The 10262-nt window shown below is 57.9% G+C and overlaps 1 protein-coding gene across 1 annotated transcript; it reads left to right on the forward strand.

The window, feature by feature from the left end:
• The first annotated feature begins 1139 nt into the window (after window positions 1–1139).
• On the forward strand, window positions 1140–8099 carry spag7 (sperm associated antigen 7). Its single transcript, XM_085977617.1, has 4 exons — window positions 1140–1245; window positions 3404–3486; window positions 4378–4540; window positions 6766–8099. Exons 1-4 carry the CDS (start codon window positions 1155–1157, stop codon window positions 6879–6881), a joined length of 453 nt encoding a protein of 150 aa, XP_085833743.1. The 5' UTR covers window positions 1140–1154; the 3' UTR covers window positions 6882–8099.
• Window positions 8100–10262: the final 2163 nt, after the last annotated feature.

Here is a 10262-nt window from a genome sequence, read left to right on the forward strand (position 1 = left end):
GTTTTTGTTGTTTCTGCCCCCCGCCCACCCTCTCTCTCTCCCCCCCGCCCACCCTCTCTCTCTCCCCCCCGCCCACCCTCTCTCTCTCCCCCCCGCCCACCCTCTCTCTCTCCCCCCCGCCCACCCTCTCTCTCTCCCCCCCGCCCACCCTCTCTCTCTCCCCCCGCCCACCCTCCCTCTCTCTCTCCCCCCCGCCCGCCCTCTCTCTCTCCCCCCCGCCCACCCTCTCTCTCTCCCCCCCGCCCACCCTCTCTCTCTCCCCCCGCCCACCCTCTCTCTCTCCCCCCGCCCACCCTCCCTCTCTCTCTCCCCCGCCCCCCCTCTCTCTCTCCCCCGCCCCCCCCCTCTCTCTCACCCCCGCCCCCCCCTCTCTCTCACCGCCCCCCCTCTCTCTCCCCCGCTCCCCCAGACTCCCCTCTCCCCCAGACCCCCCTCTCTCTCCCCCAGACCCCCCTCTCTCTCCCCCAGACCCCCCCTCTCTCTCCCCCAGACTCCCCCCCGACCCCCCCCTCTCCCTCCCCCGCCCCCCCCTCTCCCTCCCCCGCCCCCCCTCTCCTTCCCCCCGCCCCCCCCTCCCTCCCCCCGCCCCCCATCCCTCCCCCCGCCCCCCCTCCCCCCGCCCCCCCTCTCCCTCCCCCCGCCCCCCCGCCCCCCCTCCCTCCCCCCGCCCCCCCCTCTCCCCGCCCGCCCCCCCCTCTCCCCGCCCCCCCTCTCCCTCCCCCAGACCCCCCTCTCTCTCCCAGAACCCCCTCTTTCTCCCCCCGCCCCTCCTCTCTCTCCCCCCGCCCCCCCTCTCTCTCCCCCCGCCCCCCCTCTCTCTCCCCCCGCCCCCCCTCTCTCTCCCCCCGCCCCCCCCCTCTCTCTCCCCCCGCCCCCCCCTCTCTCTCCCCCCGCCCCCCCTCTCTCTCCCCCCGCCCCCCCTCTCTCTCCCCCCGCCCCCCCCTCTCTCTCCCCCCGCCCCCCCCCTCTCCTCTCCCCCCGCCCCCCCCCTCTCTCTCCCCCCGCCCCCCCTCTCTCTCCCCCCCGCCCCCCCTCTCCCCCGCCCCCCCCTCTCCCCCCGCCCCCCCCCTCTCCCCCAGCCCCCCCCCTCTCCCCCAGCCCCCCCTCTCTCTCCCTCCCCAGGCCGTCACTGACCATCACTTCGCTCTCTCCCTATGTCCAGGCATGACGTGGTTGAAGTGGCCGGACTGACCTCATTCTCATTTGGAGAGGACGATGAGAGCCGATATGTAATGATCTTCAAAAGGTAAAGGCAAGAGCCCGAGGGCAACTGGGAGAGAGCCCGAGGGCAACTGGGAGAGAGAGCCCGAGCGCCACTGGGAGAGAGACCCCGAGGGCAACTGGGAGAGAGAGCCCGAGGGCAACTGGGAGAGACCCCGAGGGCAACTGGGAGAGAGACCCCGAGGGCAACTGGGAGAGAGACCCCGAGGGCAACTGGGAGAGACAGCCCGAGGGCAACTGGGAGAGAGAGCCCGAGGGCAACTGGGAGAGAGACCCCGAGGGCAACTGGGAGAGAGAGCCCGAGGGCAACTGGGAGAGAGAGCCCGAGGGCAACTGGGAGAGAGAGCCCGAGGGCAACTGGGAGAGAGAGCCCGAGGGCAACTGGGAGAGAGAGGGCAACTGGGAGAGAGAGCCCGAGGGCAACTGGGAGAGCCAGAGGGCAACTGGGAGAGGGAGCCCGAGGGCAACTGGGAGAGAGAGCCCGAGGGCAACTGGGAGAGAGAGCCTGAGGGCAACTGGGAGAGAGAGCCCGAGGGCAACTGGGAGAGAGCCCGAGGGCAACTGGGAGAGAGAGCCCGAGGGCAACTGGGAGAGAGAGCCCAAGGGCAACTGGGGGAGAGAGGGCAACTGGGAGAGAGAGCCCGAGGGCAACTGGGAGAGAGAGGGCAACTGGGAGCGGGAGAGCCCGAGGGCAACTGGGAGAGAGAGCCCGAGGGCAACTGGGAGAGAGAGCCCGAGGGCAACTGGGAGAGAGCCCGAGGGCAACTGGGAGAGAGAGGGCAACTGGGAGAGAGAACCCGAGGGCAACTGGGAGAGGGAGCCCGAGGGCAACTGGGAGAGAGAGCCCGAGGGCAACTGGGAGAGAGAGCCCGAGGGCAACTGGGAGAGAGAGGGCAACTGGGAGAGGGAGAGCCAGAGGGCAACTGGGAGAGAGAGCCCGAAGGCAACTGGGAGAGAGAGGGCAACTGGGAGAGAGAGCCCGAGGGCAACTGGGAGAGAGGGCAACTGGGAGAGGGAGAGCCAGAGGGCAACTGGGAGAGAGAGCCCGAGGGCAACTGGGAGAGAGAACCCGAGGGCAACTGGGAGAGAGAGCCCGAGGGCAACTGGGAGAGGGAGCCCGAGGGCAACTGGGAGAGAGAGCCCGAGGGCAACTGGGAGAGAGAGCCCGAGGGCAACTGGGAGAGAGAGCCCAAGGGCAACTGGGGGAGAGAGGGCAACTGGGAGAGGGAGAGCCAGAGGGCAACTGGGAGAGGGAGGAGCCCGAGGGCAACTGGGAGAGAGAGGGCAACTGGGAGAGAGAGACCGAGGGCAACTGGAGAGAGAGCCCAAGGGCAACTGGGAGAGGGAGCCTAAGGGCAACTGGGAGAGAGAGACCGAGGGCAACTGGGAGAGAGAGGGCACTGGGAGAGGGAGCCTAAGGGCAACTGGGAGAGGAGCCTAAGGGCAACTGGGAGAGGGAGCCCGAGGGCAATTGGGAGAGAAAGAGAGCCCGAGGGCAACTGGAGAGAGAGCCCGAGGGCAACTGGGAGAGAGAGCCCGAGGGCAACTGGGAGAGAGAGCCCGAGGGCAACTGGGAGAGAGAGCCCGAGGGCAACTGGGAGAGAGAGCCCGAGGGCAACTGGGAGAGAGAGCCCGAGGGTAACTGGGAGACAGAGCCCCGAGCGGTGGGGGGGCTGCGGGGTGACCCTGTGGGCGAGGGTCGGCGCGTCTGGGCAAGGGTCGGTGCGTCTGGGCGAAAATCGGCGCGTCTGGGCGAGGGTCGTCGCGTCTGGGCGAGGGTCGTCGCGTCTGGGGCGAGGGTCGTCGCGTCTGGGCGAGGGTCGTCGCGTCTGGGCGGGGGTCGGCGCGTCCGGGCAGGGGTCGCCGTGTCCGGGCGAGGGTTGGAGCGTCCGGGCGAGTGTCGGAGCGTCCGGGCGAGGGTCCGCCTGTCCGGGCGATGGTCGGTGTGTCCGGGCGAGGGTCTCACTGGGTCTGGAGCCCATGGAATCTGTACCTGGCAGGGAGTCTGCTCGCTGGGTTAAGGTCGGGGTGAACGGGCCGATCCTGCTCTGGGGTAAGGTCGGGGTGAATGGGCCAATCCCGTTCTGGGCCTGGGGTAAGGTCGGGGTGAACGGGCTGATCCCGATCTGGGCCTGGGTTTATCGTGAACTGCTGCAGGTTAATGAGCAGAGTTTGTGTTGCTAGGAGTTTGCTCCATCGGATGAGGAGCTGGAAGCCTATCGGAGGGGAGAGGAGTGGAACCCGCAGAAAGCCGAGGAGAAAGACGTATTAAGGTAAAGTTACCCCCGAGTGGGAGCGGGGGTGGGGAGGAGGCGATTCCTTACCGCACGCTGGATAAATCCCCCATCCCCCCTCCCTTATTCCATCCCCGCCGATTCTACCCCCTCCGCGCCATTCCCCCACGATAGGGGGAGGTGGAGGGGGAGCGATTCCTGGAGGAGGGGAATCGGGGGGTGCGGGGAAGGAATCGGGGGGGTGGGGGGAATCGGGGGTGTGGGGGGATTCGGGGGGTGTGGGGGTAATCGGGGGGTGTGGGGAGAATCGGGGGGGGTGGGGTGAATTGGCGGGGGGCGAAGGGCTGTAATTGCCCCTCGCACCCTCTCTGGACCACACTGGGGCAGTAAAGGGCTGTAATTGCCCCTCGCACCCTCTCTGGACCACACTGGGGCAGTAAAGGGCTGTAATTGCCCCTCGCACCCTCTCTGGACCCACACTGGGGCAGTAAAGGGCTGTAATTGCCTCTCGCACCCTCTCTGGACCACACTGGGGCAGTAAAGGGCTGTAATTGCCCCTCGCACCCTCTCTGGACCACACTGGGGCAGTAAAGGGCTGTAATTGCCCCTCGCACCCTCTCTGGACCACACTGGGGCAGTAAAGGGCTGTAATTGCCCCTCGCACCCTCTCTGGACCACACTGGGGCAGTAAAGGGCTGTAATTGCCCCTCGCACCCTCTCTGGACCACACTGGGGCAGTAAAGGGCTGTAATTGCCCCTCGCACCCTCTACTGCAGTGCACAGATCACTCTAGCCTGGTCGGACCCCATTAGTTCTCCATTTTTCCCCCCCACTACTTGAAAGATCAGATTGGCCCCAATTCCATTAACTGTGTCCTTCTGCCTTCACTCTGGCCACTGATGCTTCTCCCTTCTCCCACCAGCAGGAGTTAGCCCAGAGGGAGGCCGAGGATGCTGAAAAGCGAGGCCCCCCAAAAGAGAGCTGCCCCAACACCAACTACAAGGAGAAGTACAGCCATTTAATCGGCACCGTGGCGGCCAAAGAGGGAGCTCACACTCTGCAGGCAAACAAGGTGTACGGCTGTGGTAGGTCAGAGGGCCGCGCTGGCGATGATTCAACCACCGCCGCGGAGAATCCGATCACCAACACACAGCCCAGAAATCCGCAGAAATCTCCCCATAAACTGAGAGAATGATCCCAGCCTGTAACTCACTCCTGGGTATCTGTTATTCTATATATAAACCCCCCCGAACCCCTCGATTAGATTCCAGCCTGTAACTCACTCCCGGGTATCTGTTATACTGTATATAAACCCCCCGAACCCCTCGATTAGATTCCAGCCTGTAACTCACTCCCGGGTATCTGTTATTCTATATATAAACCCCGAACCCCTCGATTAGATTCCAGCCTGTAACTCACTCCCGGGTATCTGTTATTCTATATATAAACCCCCGAACCCTCGATTAGATTCCAGCCTGTAACTCACTCCTGGGTATCCGTTATTCTATATATAAACCCCCGAACCCATCGATTAGATTCCAGCCTGTAACTCACTCCCGGGTATCTGTTATTCTATGTATAAACCCCCCCCCTGAACCCCTCGATTAGATTCCAGCCTGTAACTCACTCCCGGATATCTGTTATTCTACATATAAACCCCCCGATTAGATTCCAGCCTGTAACTCACTCCTTGGGTATCTGTTATTCTATATAATATAAACCCCCTGAACCCCTCGATTAGATTCCAGCCTGCTAACTCACTCCCGGGTATCTGTTATTCTATATATAAACCCCCCCGAACCCCTCGATTAGATTCCAGCCTGTAACTCACTCTCGGGTATCTGTTATTCTATATATAAACCTCCTGAACCCCTCAATTAGATTCCAGCCTGTAACTCACTCCCGGGTATCTGTTATTCTATATATAAACCCCTCGATTAGATTCCAGCCTTTAACTCACTCCCGGGTATCTGTTATTCTATATATAAACCCCCCCGAACCCCCCCCGATTAGATTCCAACCTGTAACTCACTCCCGGGTATCTGTTATTCTATATATTAAACCCCCCTGAACCCCTCGATTAGATTCCAGCCTGTAAACTCACTCCCGGGTATCTGTTATTCTATATATAACCCCCCCCCGAACCCTCGATTAGATTCCAGCCTGTAACTCACTCCCGGGTATCTGTTATTCTATATACAAAACCCCCTGCACCCCTCGATTAGATTCCAGCCTGTAACTCACTCCCGGGTATCTGTTATTCTATATTAAACCCCCCGAACCCCTCGATTAGATTCCAGTCTGTAACTCACTCCCGGGTATCTGTTATTCTATATATAAAACCCCCGAACCCCATCGATTAGATTCCAGCCTGTAACTCCTCCGGGTATCTGTTTATTCTATATATAAACCCCCCGAACCCCTCGATAGATTCCAGCCTGTAACTCACTCCCGGTATCTGTTATTCTATATATAAACCACCCCGAACCCCTCGATTAGATTCCAGCCTGTAACTCACTCCTGGGTATCTGTTATTCTATATATAAACTCCCCGAACCCCTCGATTAGATTCCAGCCTGTAACTCACTCCCGGGTATCTGTTATTCTATATATAAACCCCCCCGAACCCCTCGATTAGATTCCAGCCTGTAACTCTCTCCCGGGTATCTGTTATTCTATATATAAACCTCCTGAACCCCTCAATTAGATTCCAGCCTGTAACTCACTCCTGGGTATCTGTTATTCTATATATAAACTCCCCGAACCCCTCGATTAGATTCCAGCCTGTAACTCTCTCCCGGGGTATCCGTTACTCGATCTCTGTAACCTCCACTGCAACCCCTCCGAGATCTCTGCGCTCCTCCAATTCTGGCCTCTTGTGCATCCCCGATTTCCAGCACTCCACCATTGGTGGCCGTGCCTTCAGCTGCCTGGGCCCCGAGCTCTGGAATTCCCTCCCTCAACCTCTCTCGCTTTCCTCCTTTAAAACGTACCTCTTCGACCTGTCCTAATACGGTTTTATGTGGCTCGGTGTCCATTCCAGTCTAATAATGCTCCTGTGAATGGCGCTATCTGAATGCAAGCTGTTGAACACCACCCTTGTGTATGTGCAGTGAAATCACTGGGGCGGTGATGGTAATTCTCACTTGCTCCACGGGATGGTGCTGTTACCTAGGTTACAGCGACTTGCTGCATGCCGTTAAATCACCCAGGAACCATGAGCAATGCCATGGAAGCTCGACCAGAGTGTGTGTGGATAAATTGTGTCCGGTGTTACCCCCGACTCACCTCTGCTCTCTCTCTCCCTCAGTGCCCACAGCCAACAAGAGAGACACGCGATCGATTGAAGAAGCGATGAACGAGATCAGGGCCAAGAAGAAGCAGAAACTGTCGAACGAGGGAACGGGGGGTTCAAGCGGACCGTAGGCGGACTGACACCCCCCCCCCCCCTCCCCGAGAGAGAGTCCCCTCCGAGGGCTGAGGCCTCGATCAGGGCTAGACCCCCACTCACTGCTGTCTGAACCGTGCTTTGTTCCTCGGGGTTTGGGGTGGGGGGAGCGTGGGGATGGTTTGGGTCAGCAGAACCGGGGTGGGGTAGGACGGATTGGAGGGATGGATTGAGGGGGTGGGGTGGGGGGATGGATTGGTGGGGGGCGCTCTAGACACAGACAGTATGACTGATCCCGGGGCCTGGAGCAGTTTCCCACGAGCTGTACTAATGGCCGTTTTACCTCCGACGTGTTTTTGCTGCTCACGCTTCCTGGCCGATCCCCCCTACCTCCCAGGGTGATTCCCCAATTACCGTTCCGCTCTGTCACAGTGTGGGGGGCAGGCGGGGGGCCAGCGGGCAAAGAGTTCAAACATCGGTCGTTAGATGAGCCAGCCTTTTATGTTTTTAAATTGTGTGTAAGGTTAAAGTGAAGTTGGATTCTGATGTGGACGAGCCAAACACACAAAGAGATCATTCTCGCAGGACGCTCAGGCTCTGGGGCAGAGTCGACCGGACACCCTGAATTCTGAGCTTCTCATCTCTCTCCCCCGCCGAGGCCCCGTGCTCCAGAGCAGCATCACCCTCGCCTGTCGCTGCCCTGTGATGTGTCTGCGGGCAGCTCTCTGCTCCCCCCTCCCTGTCTGACTCTGGGACTAACTCCACCAAACCCTCGTTTCAAGGCGAGAGTCAGACGTGTGACTTTATTTCAGAGTAGTTCCTGCTCCATTTTGTGCTTTACGTGGAATGCCCAGGGTAGTGGGGGGGGGGCACGGGGTGGAGAACCTGGGGGTGCTCGGGGCAGGCGTGGGGGAGAGGAGGGGTGGAAGGTGAGGGGGCAGTTGGTCAGTCGTTCCATGTAAGGGCTTCCTAGGCCAAGCCCCTTCCTTTCCCCCTCCTCTCTCCCTCTCCTTCCCCCCCCCTTGAAGTGGGGGTGTAATAATGAGCTCCCGTTACTGGTGGGAAGGGCGGACTCCCTGGTCAGGCACCATCCCTTTCATTGCCTGAGAGTGTAACATCCAGCCATTTTATGTTGTTTTATCTTTTATCTGCAGTGTCTGAGTGTAAATTATATTCCGGTGAGATGCTTGGTGTAGATCAGTTAGTTGCTGAAATCATTTTACCCTTTCACAAATAAACCTTCATTTCTAACATTCTGCCAGGCTTAGAAGCTCTTTATTCTCCTCTCGTGCTGGGTTTAATGTGCGTAAGGTATTTTTAAAATGATCTCTCGGGATGTGGGCGTCACTGGCAAAGCCAGCATTTATTGCCCATCCCTAATTGCCCTTGAGAAGGTGGTGGTGAGCCGCCTTCTTGAACCGCTGCAGTCCGTGTGGCGAAGGTGCTCCCGCAGTGCTGTTAGGGAGGGAGTTCCAGGATTTTGACCCAGCGACAATGAAGGAACGGCCGATATATTTCCAAGTCAGGATGGTGTGTGACTTGGAGGGGAACTTGGAGGTGGTGGTGTTCCCATGCGCCTGCGTCCCTTGTCCTTCTCGGTGGAAGAGGTTGCGGGTTTGGGAGGTGCTGCCGAAGAAGCCTTGGCGAGTTGCTGCAGTGCATCTTGTAGATGGTACACACTGCAGCGGTGGTGGAGGGAGTGCATGTTTTAAGGTGGTGGATGGGGTGCCAATCAAGCGGGCTGTTTTGGCCTGGATTGTGTCGAGCGTGTTGGAGCTGCACTCATCCAGGCAAGTGGAGAGTATTCCATCACACTCCTTACTTGTGCCTTGTAGATGGTGGAAAGGATTGATGAGGGTAGTGCGGTGGATGTTGTGTATCTGGACTTTGAAAGGCATTTGATAAGGTACCACGTAATAGACTTGTTAGCAGAATTGAAGCCCATGGGATTAGAGGGACAGTGGCAGCATGGAGACAGAATTGGCTAAGGGACAGAAAGGGTAGTGGTGAACGGTTGTTTTTCAGATTAGAAGGAAGTCTACAGTAGTATTCCCCAGGGGTCAGTATTAGGACTCTTTCTGATATATAATAATGACCTGGTCTTAATTTCAGGGCATCATTTCAAAGTTTGCAATGACACGAAGCTCGGAAAAGTAGTGAGGCAGATAGTGACAGACTTCTGGGGATATGGACAGACTGGTGAAAGGGCAGACACGTGGCAGATGAAATTTAATCAGGGAAGTGTGAAGTGATGCGTTTTGAAAGGAAGAATGGGGAGAGGCAATATAAACTAAATGGTACCATTTGAAAGGGGGTGCAGGAGCAGGAAGTCTTTGAAGGTGACAGGACAAGATGATCAGGCTGTTAAAAAGGCATACAGAATCCTTGGCTTTATAGAGACAGAGACTACAAGCAAGGAAGTTATGCTCAACCTTTATAAATCACTGGTTAGGCTTCAGCTGGAGTCTTGTGTCCAATTCTGGTCACCACACTTTAGGAGAGATTTACTAGAATGGTACCAGGGATGAGAGACTTCAGTTATGTCGATAGAAGCTGGGGTTGTTCTCCTTAGAGCAGAGAAGGTTAAGGGGAGACTGAATAGAGGCGTTCAAAATCGTGAGGGGTTTCGATGGAGTAAATAAGGAGAAACTGTTTCCAGTGGCAGGAGGGTCGGTAACCAGAGGACACAGATTGAAGATAATCGGCAAAAGAACCAGAGGGGAGATGAGGAGAATGTTTTTACGCAGCGAGTTGTTGTGATCTGGAACGCGCTGCCTGAAAGGGCGGTGGAAGCAGATTCAATAGTAACTTTCAAAAGGGAATTGGATAAATACTGGAAGGGGAAAAATTCACAGGGCTATGGGGAAAGAGCAGGGGGGAGTGGGACTAATTGGAGAGCTCGTTCAAAGAGTCGGCACGATGCACCGAATGGCCTCCTTCTGTGATGCAATATGCTGAGTCGAGATCGGGCGATGAGCCACTTGCCACAGAATACCCAGCCTCTGACCTGCTCTGGTAGCCACAGCATTTCTGGTTAATGGTGACCCAAAGAATGTTGTTGGTGGGAGATTTGATGATGGTAATCCCATTGAATGTCGAGACGTGGTTAGATTCTCGCTTGTTGGAGATAGTCATTGCCTGGCACCTGTGTGGCGTGAATGTTACTTGCCACTTATCAGCTCAAGCCTGAACGTCAGCCAGGTCTTGCTGCATGTGGGCACAGACTGCTTCATTGTTCAGTTCCATTCGCAACTCCTCAGACAATGTGCAGTCATCCGCAAACAGCCCCACATCTGCCCTTATACAGGAGGAAAGGTCAGTAGTAAAGCAGCTGAAGATGGTTGGTCCTAGGACATGAATGCGGTGGGTCGGGTGTGAGTGTTTGCACGGTGAGATGGGTGAGAGCTGGGGGCGAGCTG

This window comes from Somniosus microcephalus, unplaced genomic scaffold (assembly GCF_052327205.1).
Source record: "Somniosus microcephalus isolate GS21.2 unplaced genomic scaffold, FLI_Smic_1.0 unresolved_chr4, whole genome shotgun sequence".
NCBI lineage: Eukaryota > Metazoa > Chordata > Chondrichthyes > Squaliformes > Somniosidae > Somniosus > Somniosus microcephalus.